Source organism: Microcaecilia unicolor, chromosome 11, assembly GCF_901765095.1.
Source record: "Microcaecilia unicolor chromosome 11, aMicUni1.1, whole genome shotgun sequence".
NCBI classification, from domain to species: domain Eukaryota; kingdom Metazoa; phylum Chordata; class Amphibia; order Gymnophiona; family Siphonopidae; genus Microcaecilia; species Microcaecilia unicolor.
The window spans coordinates 199,986,306-200,002,028 of NC_044041.1; the positions used below are offsets into that span (position 1 = coordinate 199,986,306).

Consider the following 15,723-nt stretch of genomic DNA (forward strand, 5'->3'; position numbering starts at 1 on the left):
AACCATGGCCAGGGCTGCGTTTACTTTCTAGGCTTAGGAAGGCGGGGCGGGGGGGGGGGGAGGGAAGACACAGATGAGAAGAGAGCCCTGTGGGAGACATTGTGGCTTGAAATGGGCACCTCTTCCAGCACTTTCCTGAGCAGTAAGATTATATATATATATATATATATAGTCTTCCCTCCCCCCCCCCCCCGCCTTCCTAAGCCTATATATTGTGACAAGGCTACAGCCCAGAGGTACAAAATGAAACAACAAAATCCTGAACTACGTCTCCCAGAATGCATTGCCCGTCCCAGCAAGGGGAGCCCCAGGGATAGACAAGATGGGTATATACCCACTCTGGACACAAGAGGGAAGGAGAAGGAAGAAGCCCAGTTCCCTGGCTCCGTAATCAATACATGAGCAAGAAGCAGAAGGCAGAATGGAATGGGAGCTTGAGAGCTGAGGAAGGCAGCCCCTGAAGGTTTGGAAACCTACATGGTTTGGGAATTTATTTTGGTTTAAACCCTGCTTAAGTAGAGAAGCTGGTTTTTCCTTTTGTAAAACCTGATTATTTTGAGAACCTCTGAAGTTGGAAGGCTTGTTTATGAAGGAGGGCTGTCTGGTGGGAAGAGGGGTTCAGTTCAGGAGGAGAGGAGCAGCGCAGGCTGAAATACCTTGGGTTGAGGAAGTCCCAAAAGTATTGCACCTCCTGGAAGTAAAGGCTGCTTGGTGATTAACCGTCTTGAGGGGAAATCCTGCTTGTGGGACAAGGTACTATTTTTTTGTTACTGACCAGGACAAAAAGCAGGGATTTCCAAAGGGCTCTTGCATTCCCCTCAGGGAAGGGGGCAAAGTCTTGGTGTAATTGGCTGATGTACTAAGCAAGGCAGAACAGCCCTGCCTGAGAAGCAAGTCTCTACTCTGGAGTGAAGTTTTGTTTATGAATCTGGAAAATAAAGGAATGTTTTTGAAGTATTTCCTGGTGGCAGTTTTGTGAAGTTCTGGCTATTCATGGGAGGCAGCTTCCTCCCCCATACTGGAGCAGCGGGCCCGTTTACAATATCTCTCTATATAAAAAGCAACACCAACGTTCTATGAAGCCTCCAGCCGGAAGTGTGAAGGGGGCGAGATATCCGGTTTCCCTATGAGTGTCTGCCCCGCCCTCTCTGTAACACAGTCAGTGAAGGAAAACAGCAGAGCACGAAATCAAATCGCTGGCTCTGTAACAGTGAAGGACTCAGAGGGGGGAGGGGAGAGAGGCCAGAGAGCAGGGACACACACACTCCCACATGCACACAGAAGAAAACATTGCTAGCCCCCGTTTCATTTGCATCAGAAACGGGGCTTTTTTACTAGTATATATATATTTATTGCATTTGTATCCCACATTTCCCCACCTATTTGCAGGTCTTCTTAAACCTGCTTTGTATCTCTTCCTCCTCCTCCCTCCGGTTGCCTAGTGCTTGGTATAGACCCATTGCCTCTATTGCCTTTTAGAATGGAAACTTTCTACAAGCTTATCCAGAATGACCTAAATTCACCGAGAACTCTAGACAGAGCAAAAAGCTTGTATTTCCAGCAGCCATATTGTGGTAGCCATGCATTTCTCAATGTCTGAACCAGGTTTGTTCTTCCTGTATTACAGCCGTGCAGAGTAATTTCCTCCTGAGCTGGGTTAGAGGAACAAAGGGTTGGTCACCGAATGAGACATAGGTTGCCTCATTCTTGTCCGCTGTAGATTATGCAAATTGTCTATCTCAGGCACCCTTGGCCATTCTGGATTTGCTACGAAATATCGATTGAACTTGCGTATTCTTTCTTCATAGCTACAGAATTAAAACAAATTCTCCTGATAACCGATGCAAAAAAGAATAGAAGTTTTTCAATGTTAGAAGCAGAAATTTGGATCGCAAAGACCTCAGGGGGTCTTTTACTTAGACGCAGGGGCATAGCCAGACTTCGGCGGGAGGGGGGTCCAGAGTCCAGGTGAGGGGGCACATTTTAGCCCCCCCTGGCGCCACTGACCCCCCCCACCATTGCCGACCCCCGCTGCCACCACCAACAACTTTGCCCCCCCCCCCGCCAATGACCCTCTCGAACCCCCCTCCCGCCGCCGTCGTTGCCTACCTTTGCTGGCGAGGGACCCCAATCCCCGCCAGCCGAGGTCCTCTTGCTTCCCCACGCAAGGCTTCGTTCTGTTTCTGACGTCCTGAATGAAGCCTTGCGCGGGAAGCAAGAGGACCTCGGCTGGCGGGGGTTGGGGTTCCCCCGCCAGCAAAGGTAGCCTATGGCGATGGCGGGAGAGGGTTGGCGGCGGGAGGGGGGGTCGAGAGGGTCGTCGGCAGGGGGGTCCAGGACCAAATCTACGGGGGCCCAGGCCTCCGTGGCCCCACGTAGCTACGCCCCTGCTTAGACGTACTGGCATTTTTAGCGTGCGTTAAAAATAGGCGTGCGCTATATGCTAAAGACACCCATGTATTCCTATGGGCATCCTTAGCGTGCTCCTATTTTTAACGTGCGCAAAAAACGCCAGCACGCCCAAGTAAAAAACCCCCTCCGACTTGTAAAAACAATAGGTGTCGTTTTTCATCATACTATCTATCCTTAAATAAAGACTGAAATCAGGAACAGAACTGGCCCTGCATAGGATTTGGTGACATTTTCAGGTGAATTCTATGCCAAACCACCTCTTTGTGCCCCAGCGATGACATGGAAGAAGAGAGTCAGAAATTGCTGTCAATTCAAATTCAAAACGTTTATTTTATGAGAGTTACTCCAGTCACCTTCCAATTTCTAAAGTACATGTACAAGGGAACAGTACCGGACTCTGGAACAACATCTGCAAATCCAGCTCTGCACAACATTCGTTCAAGCTGGCGATTCTGTAATTAACAAGGGATAGCTCATAGACATGCAAAAAAAAAAAACCCAAAACCCCCGTGCACAGGATAGAACCAGACCAAATATTTCCGCCATCCCCCAGGCTGCCTGGAGTACCTTTCTCTGCACAATAAAAAAAACAACGGTCAGTATCTTTAGATACCTGACCGTTTACACACCTCTGGAATTTTCCAGACTTGGAAGTACAGACGGTCTTTGCCAAATCCACAGTTTTCTTTCCCAGTTCTTTGGGAAGGTGTTACTTTACTAAATCATTACAGTTGATAAACATCGTAGTTTTGGGTTTCTCTACTTTCCCCACAAGGCATAATGTCATGAACTAGGTAACACTTCTTTCCTGCGAGACGCGAGTCACTGTTAGAATGTTTCAGGTTTATTTCCAGATGAAAATACAATGTTACAATTTTCTTTCTTTGTTTTTCATAACGAAGCAGGGTGCAAGGTTAGCAAATAAGAAACATATATATTCGGAAGCATCTTTTTTAAAAATCCCCATAAAAGGTGAAAACACAGTTCCCATGCATTCCAACAAAAATTTTTTTTTGCAATTAAAATTATAAAATTTGCAGATTTCTTATGTTAAAATATTATTACAGAAGCAGTGTGCTTACTAACATGGAACATTACAATTTCTGTAATGTATAACGAATGTGTATACACTGTTTTAGAGACCGGGAAGGTCCATGGCACATGGTGCCAACCAAGCTAGTACAGGTGGTCACTCTGTGATCATTTTAAGCACAGAAAAAAAAAACACCGACATGAATTCCAGTAAAGAAATTCCTATTTTGTTTACAGGACAAAATTAATCTGTGCATTTTTCATTCCACATTGAACCACGATGACTGACGTTATCAGACACATTATCACTCGTGAACAGATGCAATATGCATCAACAAGTCAACTGCTTCTGGCCACACCGTCAACATTTCTTTTGCTACCCAAAATATGAATTTTGGAGCATTTTTTTTTTTTTTTTTTTAATGACCAGAGAAGCAATTGGGATTTGTTAGTTTATTAATTTTTGGGAACTATTTACAAAAGAGAAGCATTGTCTATTCTTTTGACTATAATAGCTCCTGCTCTCTGGAATTGCCTTCCAAAAATTATCAGATTAGAAGAGTCGTATGCTAAGTTTCGTAAACTTCTAAAAACATACCTATTCCAAAATACGTTTGAAAGTAATCTGGGATGAAAAAAGGGAAGCGGGGGCAGAATGTATTTGCAGAAAAAAAAACCCCCATATGTTTGTTCACATAAATTTGTTATGAATGGATTGTTTTACTGTTGCTTTTGGTTTGCCGCGCTTTCCTGTCAAAGAAATGGAGTTCCTGTAGGTTATTTTCTAAAGTTTTGTGTATTTTTAAAGAATGTAAACCGTTCTGGTTTGTGTATGCAATTAAGAAACGGTATAGATAATAAATAAACGATAAAAAAAATAATAGATATAGGACCCTGTTTACTAGTGCGTTTTTAACAGGCACTAACGCTAGAGACACCCGTGCATTCCTACTGGTGTCTCTAACGTTAGCGCATGCTAAAAACGATAGCGTGCCTATAACGCGGCTTAGTAAATACTTTGTAAAATGGGCAAGGTCCATATTTGTACACAAAAAACAAGGTAGGCATGTGGATTACTAAAGCCAGGGCTGGGATTGTCAAATCCAGTGCTCAATTAGAGCATTCATTGAGCCAAGCAGCCAGGATAATTTTTACATTCTGATTACCACAAAGTAGAGACCAGAGCTGGAAGACATGATTTGGAAAATCTATGTCCAAGGGTAGATACCCTCATTATTCCTCTACCATCAGATCTCATAGAATATCTTCAATGCGGATGTCAATGGGTAGGCTTAGGTAATCCACTTTTACATTCCTGGTTTTTGAGATTTATAGGTTAGTATTTCAACAGCTAGTCTTTGGGGGTCCATTAGCTGTGGGAAGAGATTCATCACTGTGTCCACCAAATGGGGCTGGAATATTCCACACAGATTTGTGCGGATCCTTGCTCGTTCCTTTTCATATCGGTCATGTGGAGACCACTGACCATGATCACTGTATGCTGACCCTGGTGCTCTCTGCAGTTGGTGCTGTGGTTCTCTGTTGGGTCTGGGTTGAATAGAACTGTGCTTTGACTTGAACCAGTACTCGGGAGAAGGAGTTGAGGCAGAGCTGTAATCGTCAGGGAGACTGTAATATCCAGCTGATGGTAGACACACTGAGCTCCAAGATGACTTGGCATGGGAAAGATCTTGGCTGTATGGTACAAATTTAGAACTGGAACAATTTGAAGAAACAGATTGATGAGATCCAGGCCCATGATGCGGACGACTATCACAGTCTAGAAAATGAGGTGGCTGGTATGGATGTCTTGGTGTACTACATCTGCAGTGACTGCAAGGCCCCAAAGGTTCCGCCAGGCAGTGTTCACAGTGGCTCTTAGCTTTACTAGGCCACATCTCAGTCATTTGGCTTTCAAGAGATCCAATGCCAGAGTCTAGGCAATCTTGGGAAACATAAGAAAGTGAATCCATGTGGGATGAAGGAGAGTGCTGATACCAGTCAAGAGGTCCATAGCTTCCATTATGGGAAGGAAGATTGGTTGAAGCGCTCCCGCCTTTGGCTGCACCAGAACCGTCGGTTATTTTTGCTGTAGGTCCGGAGTTTCTTCTCTCCATGGAAACCTTTTGCATGGAGACTTTGTCTAGGTCTACAGGCATAGCTGATGCAAGATCAGCTTGGGATGACTTTCTTGCCTTTTTGTCGTCCTTGTGAGCACTGTGTGACGTGGTTGTGCCTTTCGTTGGTGAAAGTCTTGCATTAGCTCGAAGTTCATCTGCCACGGAGCGCTGTGGCTGATTGATCCTCTCTGGGTGATAAAACTTGCATTTAATTCCATAGGTACATTTTTTACCTGCATGTAAAAGATAAACAAAAACCATAGGACATCTGGAATAAGCTACATGTTCAATGTGTGTTCGTTCACTGTAATCTATCCAATGAGAAGAGCTATCTAATTAGATCCCTGAGGGGCCCTTTTACTAAGCCGTGTAGGCGCCTATGCGCACCCAACGCATGCCAAATTGGAGTTACCGCCCGGTTACCGCATGACATGCATCCGCTATGCGTGTCTGAAAAATATTTTTTATTTTCTGACAGGCGGCAGCTACGCATATCAGGTGGAATTTGACGCATGTAGACCATTACTGCCCGGTTACTGCGTGAGACCTTACTGCTAGGTCAATGGCTTGCGGTAAGGTCTCAGACCCCAAATGGACGCATGGCAACTTTTATTTTGCCGCACGTCCATTTTCGGTGTGCTAAAAAGTAATTCTGCGTGCACCCAAAACAACGTGTCTACATTACCGCAGGCCATTTTTCAGCGCACCTTAGTAAAAGGACCCCCCGAGTCTACTGTAATGACAGCAGCCAAGTGTGACACAGTTCACTTTTTTGGGCCAAGTTTGCAGCTGTTCTCTCTTCTGCCCTCTACCAAACTATAGGACCTCAAGGAATGAGGATAATTCCATTCCTTTCGTGGGCACCGTTGAGCAGCGTCTCATAATAATTTTAAAACAGGAAAACCCTCTGGCGCTATACCATTTGAAGGGAAGAGGAATGGATGTTGGATTTAGCTTATGGCAAGCTACGGAAGGTATTGTTCTGTCCCCAGAGGGCTTACAATCCAAATCTGAACCAGAGGCAATGGAGGGTTAAGTGACTTGCCCAAGAACCCAGAGTGATCAGTGGGATTTGAACCCCGGCCTCTCCGGTTCTCAGCCCCACTGCTCTAACCCTTAGGCTGCTCCGCCGCTCCTTAAGAAAAGGAGAGCTCCAGCAGTGAACCTTATTTGTGAAATGTACTCACCGTAAGGACACTGTACTTTTTTGTGCTCTGGTACCACAGCTTTCTTTCTTAGGAAATTGTCCAGGTTGGGCCCATGGCGACCCAGAGGATCATCAGGAGGCATAAATCTAGGAGAGAAAAAAAAAATGCGCGCTTTAGTTATTTTTCAGTACGATTGGTTTCCTGACTCTGTTATAGCTCTTGAACGAGCTGCAAGAGGAACAACATTGATGACCGTTGCTATAAAAAAGAAATGCTGGTGATTTATCCCAATTCCAGACCAAAACAAATTAGACTAGCAAATGGGAGAAGGCAGGCAGTGACGATCCTAGGTCGGCTGCCACCCGGGGCGGATCGCCGATGCGCACCCCCCCCCCCCCCTCCCGGGGTGCATTCTTGGCTGCTGGGAGCAGCCGCGCGGCTCTCGGCTCCGCTGGCTCCCTCTGCCCCAGAACAGGAAGTAACCTGCTCCGGGGCAGAGGGAGCAGGGAACCAGCGGAGCCGACAGGCGCGCGGCTGCTCTCTGCACCCCTCCAGCGGCGTGCACTCGGGGGGCGGACCGCCCCCACCGCCCCAGGCAGGGCAATAATCAAAGGTACTTACATAGGTAAAATAGTGTTTGACTTGCAGAAATGCCATACTGGGAAAGACCAAAGGTCCATCGAGCCCAGCATCCTGTTTCCAACAGTGGCCAATCCAGGTCACAGATACCCGGCAAGATCCCAAAAATGTACAAAACATTTTATACTGCTTATCCCAGAAATAGTGGAGTTTCCCCAAGTCCATTAAATAACGGTCTATGGACTTTTCCTTTAGGAAGCCGCCCAAACTTTTTTTAAGCTCCGCTAAGCTAACCACTTTTACCACATTCTCTGGCAACAAATTCCAGAGTTTAATTACACGTTGAGTGAAGAAACATTTTCTCTGTTTCGTTTTAAATTTACTACATTGTAGCTTCATCGCATGCCCCCTAGTCCTAGTATTTTTGGAAAGTGTAAACAGACGCTTCACATCTACCCGTTCAACTCCACTCATTATTTTATAGACCTCTATCATATCTCCCCTCAGCATGGCAATTTCATCTTGTTTCTATTATTTTTAACACGTGCTGAACAATAGAAATGATACAATGGTTGGTTTTCTTTGGGCCCCCTTTACTAAGCGGCGGTAAGCCCAATTTGGGCTTGCTGCTCGCTAAACAGGAAGTACGTCCTACCCACAGTGCGCCGTCATATCTGACTATTTTTGTAGCGCTAGAGTGTACCCAGCGGTAATCTGGCAGTGCATACCGCTGGATTTGCACAGGAGCCCTTACCGCCACCTGAATGGGTGGCGGTAAGGGCTCCCCCCCCTCCGAAATGGCCACATGGCAAGTGCTGTACTTGCCGCATGGCCATTTCCTGCAGGAAAGACAGACTTCCCTTTTACTCACTTCAGTAAAAGAGGGCCTCGGTGCACATGAAAAACACTTTTGCCGCAGCTTGGTAAAACGGCCCTTTGGTCTGGGAAACAGCAAATATTGTTATTTTCCTCTTGTTTTAAAGTGACAACACTTTTTTACCACGCTGGACCACAAAATTGGGCAGTGTTATCCCTTTTGAGTTAAGTCCAACTTCCATCCCTTAAAAGATAAAAAGGAATTTACACATTCAGAAGGGTGAAATAAAGAAAACAATGAAACTGGAAGAAAAGTCCCCTACTTGTCATTCACAAAGGAATACATCAGAAGCCAGTCTTCGATAAACTTCTTCCACTCGGGCCTCTCATTCTGCAGGTCACGATAGGTGTCGTTGGATACAATGATGCCTTCGGACTCGTAGGCTAGCTTGACGATGAACCGGTCATCGTAGCACACAACCCGCTTCCCCCCGACTCGCCGGGAAGGCGTGAAGACAAGAATCTTCTTCTTTTCCAGATCCCGGAGAATATTTTGATCTGTGGCAATTGTAAAAAAAAGAAGGCAAGATAAGGCAACCTGATTCGATCGGGACCTTGCTATGACATCTGCCAACACACTCTGCTGGAATTGGATTTTTTTTTTTTAATGGCCGAGTGGATTTTTTTTCGTACAGTTGCACTGATCTGGTACAAGCCCTCCCTCTTCACATCAGAGTCAAAGTTGCAGGGGCGTAGCCAGACACCCAATTTTGGGTGGGCCTGGGCCAAAGATGGGTGGGCAGAAGAACTCCGCCCTGTCCCACAAGTGATTTGGTCCCACTCTCTCTCGCCTGCATGCCATATGGTCTCTCAAAACATCCCCCCTCCCCTGCATACCTTTTAAATAGCAGATTTTCAACGGCAGCAACTAATACACACTGCTCATGTTGGCCCCACAGCCTTCCCTCTGAGGCAACATCCTGTTTCCGCATAATCGGTAATACATCAGAGGGAAGGCTGTGGGGCCAGTGTAAACAGTACATATAAATTGTTTCTCGCTGCAGGCAATGATCTGCTATTTACAAGGTATGTAGGAGGGACAGTTGTTGGGAGTTTTCGGCTGGTTGGGCTTAGGGATCCCTGCCAGCCACATCATAGGTGTGCTGCTACTGGGTGGGCCTGAGACCAAAGTGGGTGGGCCTGGGCCCACCCGGGCCCACCCTTGGCTACGCCACGGCAATGTTGTGTTGGATCTGACCAAGCACAGCTGATTCATGCCAGGAGGAAGAAGGATACATTGAACTGACCATCCACAAAGACGTCAAATCAATAGGGGCCCTTTTACTAGGCTGCGCAGGCGCCTATGCGCGTCCAATGCGCGTCAATTTGGAGCTACCGCATGCCCCAGGCGGTAATTCCTTTTTTAAACACGCATTTCGATACGCGCGGCAGCAAATAACTTTTTTATTTTCTACCCCGTGGTGCTCACCAGGCGGTAATTGGCAGTGTACGCACGCTGACGGTTACCGCCCGGTTAACGCACGAGACCTTACCGCTAAGTCAATGGGTGGCGGTAAGGTCTCGGGCCCAAAATGGATGCGGCACCAATTTTCATTTTGCCGCACATCCATTTTCAGAGCAAAGAAACGGCCTTTTTTGCAGGCGCGCTGAAAAACGGACCTATGCGCATTCGATACATGCGCAGACCATTTTTTGGCACATCTTATTAAAAGGACCTCCCCTTAGGCACCTAAAATTAGGGCGATCAGCTAGTATTCTATAATGGAATTATATTGCGCCTAATCGATTACAGTAGAACAACGTACGTCGACATTTAGGTGCGACCTCTTATGCCATGTCTAGGGTTGGTGTAAATGGTGGCACAAATGGGAGTACTCTGTAAACAGTGAGCTAATAGTGGGACCACCCGTGACCCACCCAAGGGAACCCCCCCCCCTTTGGAGTTATGTACGAGAACATTTAGGTGTTCAGTTACAGAATAGCGCAAAAGTACACATGCAGGTACCCGAGGTTTTACCTCCATCTGGGCACTCAACTACCATTATCTCCCATTTGCAGGCCAGGAATGAAAAGGATTGAAAACATATAACACAATTCAAGCAAAAGAAAGGAAAAAAAAAGTGAACGTAACATAAGCGTTGCCATACTGGGATAAGACAGAAGGTCCATTAAGCCCTGTATCCTGTTTCCAAGTACCTGGTAAGATCCCAGAACAGTAAAACAGAAGCAAGCAGTGGATTTTCCCAAATCCACCTTAATAATGGTTTATGGACTTTTCATTTAGGAAATTTCCCCAAACCTTTTTTTTAAACCCTGCTAAGCTAACTGCTTTTTACCACATTCTCTTGCAATGTGTAATTCTAGAGTTTAATTACACGTTGAGTGAAGAAATATTTTCTCCGGTTTGTTGAAACTTTGCTAAATGTTCCTTGTTTATGATGTATGTGTCCTTAACTGCCCCTTCCCAACCTAGGATGTAACTGCAGGGCCATCGTTCAGAGGCAAAGTGCTATTATACTAAATACTAAAAGGCAAGTGAAATAACAGAAAACACACACACACACACACACACACACACACACACACACACACACACACACACACACACACAACCCCCCTTCATTTCAAACAAAACATCTTCCGAAAAATAAAGCAGAAAAAAATTGGAAGAGGTCATCAATTACCATGTTTTTTTTTAATCTTGTTGTTAAGAGGTGGTGGTTGCAGGATATCTGGATCCTGCTGTTTCACAGAACCTGACTGCATGTCTTTTCTGAATGTGCCTGAATTCTTGGACCCAGGCTGACCCATTACTAGGAGTGTGCACTGAACTGTTTCACATTTCTGTTTTGCTTTGTCTGTGTTTCTTTAAAACAAAAAATGAACAAAACAGATGAAAAAGGGGGGAAAAAGCACCAAAAAAAAATGGTTGGTCAGTTGGGTCTGCACCTAATCCTTCCCCATAGCTGCTGCTGAAGTTTAAGTAAACCCCCTACCCCCCCAGTCTTGGTGCCAGCTCTCTTGAACCCTCCAGGGCCCTCTACCTACCTCTTATCCCGTCTGAGTTTCAAAGGGACAACAGTATCCCTGTTGCTTCTGCCTCACCATTACTATTTTTCAAAATGGTTCCTACGCTATTTTGTTGTAGAACGATACGATGGTGCTGGGGGGAGTAGAGAGTGACAGAGAAATAACTCTATCCTATTAAGTATCTGGAGATCAGTGGGAACCAGAAAACCTTGCTCCTTCAAGGGTGCAATGTGATGTCATTGCATAGTGTCATGCCAGCAACTGTGTCACTTTGGAACACAGTCATTGGCACGTGCCTGAAGGGGAATGCCCAAGGGACATGCCCCTTGGGAGCCCTTTGGAACCACTAAGGTGCTGTGGAGGAACTTTTGGAATCTGGCTGCATTCTTGTGAAAATAACGGTGATTTTGTACAGTGAGATTTGTGGTTTTCTTGATTAGGGTAATAACGAGGAAAAGGCAACACAAGAGTTTGGTGGCCTTGTCTTCCAAATGTATAAGTCCCATTGGACAAGGAGAAAATTCTTGGATTCTTTCCTATATGGAAGTACCACATAGGAAACTGCTTTTCCCTTGGGATAATATATTTATTTATTTGGACAAGTACATCCAAGCCAGGGCAATTGGTTCTGTTGGGTCAAATACCTCTTTTTTCAGAGTTCGGTGCTTCCTTCAGTCCCAGGAGGTAGAACCCCACTACCGCAGCCCTTGGCCCCTCTTGGGAACCCCCTGGACTCTGCTTTTGAGGGACCAGCAAACGCTGGTGAAGTGCAGCCTAGACAGGAGCACAATTTGCCTGAGACTGAAATTTTTCCTTTACAGATATTGTGGATTTTCCCCAGGATGCTGTCTTCTTACACTATAATGGTGATGGCCTCAGGTTGGCTGTCACCATTGTGAAAAAAACATTAGCAACGGTGGGGCAGGAACGACTGCCTCAAATGGACTTCTGAAGACCAACGGATGAGGTAGGTACGTATAAGCAAAGGATAGGTGGATGAAAGAATAGCTGGGGGTGAGCTTCAAGTTTTGAGATTTGCTGATACAATTTTTTTTCTTTGTGGGGTGGAAACGGGGGAGGGTGAGCCTGATCAAAACTATAACGCCTTAAAAAAAAAATCTCAAGCCTCAATACATATCCCTCCCTACTGCTGATTGTGGATAAACTTGGGGTCTTCAGAATATTCAGTGCTGTCACAGAAACTAAAGTATGAAATGTAGTCAGCATCCATCTGGAACTGATCTCTACAGAATTTTTTTTGCCACAGTGACTTCGTAATGAGGCAAACTTTCACCCTCTGCGTGTGAAGGGCCGAGGATTATTGTGACGTGCAGTGAGCGGAGAGGGAGGGGCTTGCACGAGCCCTGCAGTTTTCCTGTTATTGTACATTTGGTTCTTGAGTTGTTTAAAGTTTGCTAAAAATAAAGGTTTCATTTTCTTAGAAAGAAGGATTTTTTTTTTTAAACGACAACACATCCCTTTTTGTCCTTTCACTTCCGTAATGCTTCCAGCTGACTGCCTGAAACTATCACTTGTACGGATGGGGTTCACACTCATGTTCCCTTTCATTTAGATTTTCAGCCTCCCCTTTGCAAAGAATGCCCCAGATGACCTACACCAATATTTAAATTTAGGACTAATCGTTCCCTTCCATGAAGAGTTTAACATCTCAGAGGGTACCGAAGATAGCAAGAGCTAAAATGACTTCTCCAAGGTCACAAGCAGGGAAGTGGGATCTGAAACCTCATTTCCACATTTCTCAGCCACTTGGTCTGGCCACTATGCCACTTCTCCTTCTCATTTTAGGATGGAGCAGACCAAACTGTGACCAGACAAGCTTTCTACTGACAAAGCTGTGGCTTACGATGGTAGGGCCCCCTTTACTAAGCCGTGTAAGGCTCTACGCATACCCAACATGGATTTACCACTCGACCATCGTGTGCCTCTTGCAGTAATTTCATTTTTGGCGTGCGTCCGCTACGCGCATTTGAAAAAATAATGTTTTTGGACGCACGTAGCGGATGTGGTTGCCAAGTGGCATCTGACGCGCGTAAGGTCATTACCGCCCAAATTCTTTACCACTAGGTCTATGGCTGGCGGGAAGGTCTCAGACCCAAAACGGACTCATGGCAATTTTGATTTTGCTGCAGGTTCCATTTTCGGGAAAAAAATTTTTTAAAGGCATTTTTTTGTAGGTGCGCTGAAATGTAAGTCTGCGCGCGCGCCCAAAACGCGCAGCTACACTACCACAGCCCACTTTTTACTGCACCTTTGAAAAAGGACCCCTTAATTTATTAAGCCAGTGATTGTATACTTAGTTGTCAGTATTGGAAACATGATGCAAACACAGTAATTGTCGGCATGGCCACGTCTCCATGCCTGATCACCTATGGAAACCTTAATTCGACAGAACCCAGAAGACCCTTGGAAGATGTGTCTAAGTTATAACGCTAATTCATAATGGTATCTTCCCACTCATGGACCAGTCTGAACCCAGCAGTGGCCTGACTGAGATTAATTACCTGCAGTAAGCTTTTTCTAGCAAAAAAGGTGCCGGTACTCAAATGCCAGGCCATCCTTCAGAGGTGGGGTGATCACCCACCCCACAGTAGCCAGGCCCCCTGCAACCAGTCACAGAATCTATGACAAGGCAGAATTGGTGTGCAGAGCCTGAGCTCTTTCATTAAAACTTGGGGACCATGGGTCAATTTTAGAAGACAATGGAAAAGGTGGGGGAACTCAGTACCCCCAAGTACCCCCTCAAAAAAAGCCCTGATTACCTGTAATGGGCACATCAGGCCTTGGCTGCTCTTTCCTCCATGAAGGCACAAAGACGGTGATATCGGGGTGACCTCTGTCCAAAAACCAATTCACAGCCAACAAAATTCCACGACAGGAAAATACTTCCTTATTTCCGTGGCTATGGGGGAAAAAAAAGAGAAAAGATTAACACATTCATTAAATGTGAACCGCTGTGGTGTCCTAGGACATAAAGCTGTATATCAAGTTAATAAATCAAATCTCCTTTGTCAGTATGATACGGAAAGTGGTCTATATCGGCTCTAAAACGATGTACACTGGATACCGCGGCTTGCACTCGCCCCTCCCCCATTTCATCACTGTTGGTTATCAGTGACTCACCGGCCCTTGATTCTTGCTAAAGTACAAAAGAACAACCTTTGGTAAATCAGACTTGAATACAGTTCTTTTAAAACACAGCTTCCCTATTACTTAATAAGAAAATATTTGTTTCTGCATTGCACCGTCATAAAACGTCTGCTAACAGGAGGACAGAGGGAAACAAAGCTTGGTATATTTATGTCAGGTATATTTCTTCAATTATCGCCCCATCTCCCTTCTCCCTTTCCTCTCCAAATTACTTGAGCGTGTCGTTCACCGCCGTTGTCTTGACTTTCTCTCTTCTTAGGGTTACCATTCGTCCGGATTTCCACGGACATATCCTCTGTTTGAGGGCATGTCCGGGGCGTCCGGCGGATTTTGCCTGCACGCACGTTTGTCCGGATTTCTGGACAAACGTGGGCACAGGCATGCGTGCAGGCGGGTGATCTGCGCCGTGGGTCTGGTCTGGTCTCCCCTCCCCTTCCCTACCATGTTCCCTGGTGGTCTAGTGACGTCTTCGGGGCAGGAAAGAGCCCCCCTCTTTCCTGCCCGGAGCGCTGCCTCCCTTGTCCCATCATCCTTTTCAGTCGGCTGGGGATTCAAAATGGCCGCCGAGAGTGGAAGTCTCGCGAGGCTGCTTCAACTCTCAGTGGCCATTTTGAATCCCCAGCCGAGACCGAGGAGGATGCAGGCAAGGGCAGGCAGCGCTCCGGGCAGGAAAGAGGGGGCTCTTTCCTGCCCAAGATGTCACTAGACCACCAGGGCTAGATAGTAAGTGAGGGGGGGGGGGGTATGTGACAGGGGGCGGAACGAGGACCCGAAAGGGGCGTGACATGTGTCCTCTTTTTCAGAGGACACAAAATGGTAACCCTATCTCTTCTCAACCTATTCTTGACCCACTTCAATCTGGTTTTCGCCCTCTTCACTCTACTGAAACTGCACTTACTAAAGTCTCTAATGATCTGCTTCTGGCTAAATCCAGAGGTCTCTATTCCATCCTCATCCTTCTTGACTTATCCGCTGCTTTCGATACTGTTGACCACACCTTACTCCTCGATACGCTGTCCTCACTTGGATTCCAGGGCCCTGTTCTTTCCTGGTTCTCTTCCTACCTCTCACTCCATACTTTCAGTGTTCACTATGGTGGATCCTCTTCAACTTCCTTCCCGCTTTCAGTTGCTGTGCCTCAGGGTTCTGTCCTTGGCCCACTCCTTTTCTCCATCTATACCTCTTCTCTCGGTGCCCTAATCTCTTCCCATGGCTTTCACTACCATCTTTACGCTGATGACTCTCAAATCTACATCTCCACCCCTGAAATCTCAACCTTAATCCAGGACAAAATCTCTGCCTGCTTGTCTGACATTGCTGCCTGGATATCTCAACACCATCTCAAATTTAAACATGGCTAAAACCGAACTTCTCATTTTTCCCCCTAAACCCACCTC

The 15,723-nt window shown here is 46.1% G+C and overlaps 1 protein-coding gene across 1 annotated transcript in view; it reads right to left on the minus strand.

The window, feature by feature from the left end:
• Positions 1 to 4,728: 4,728 nt before the first annotated feature.
• ZC3H12A (zinc finger CCCH-type containing 12A) overlaps positions 4,729 to 15,723 on the minus strand; it is a 55,569-nt gene continuing 44,574 nt past the window's right edge. Inside the window, exons 3-6 of the mRNA XM_030218600.1 lie at positions 13,939 to 14,078; positions 8,431 to 8,665; positions 6,752 to 6,858; positions 4,729 to 5,797 (exon numbers count right to left, since the gene is read on the minus strand). Coding sequence (XP_030074460.1) covers positions 4,752 to 5,797; positions 6,752 to 6,858; positions 8,431 to 8,665; positions 13,939 to 14,078 — 1,528 coding nt within the window. The 3' untranslated portion in view covers positions 4,729 to 4,751. The remainder of the gene's footprint in view (positions 5,798 to 6,751; positions 6,859 to 8,430; positions 8,666 to 13,938; positions 14,079 to 15,723) is intronic.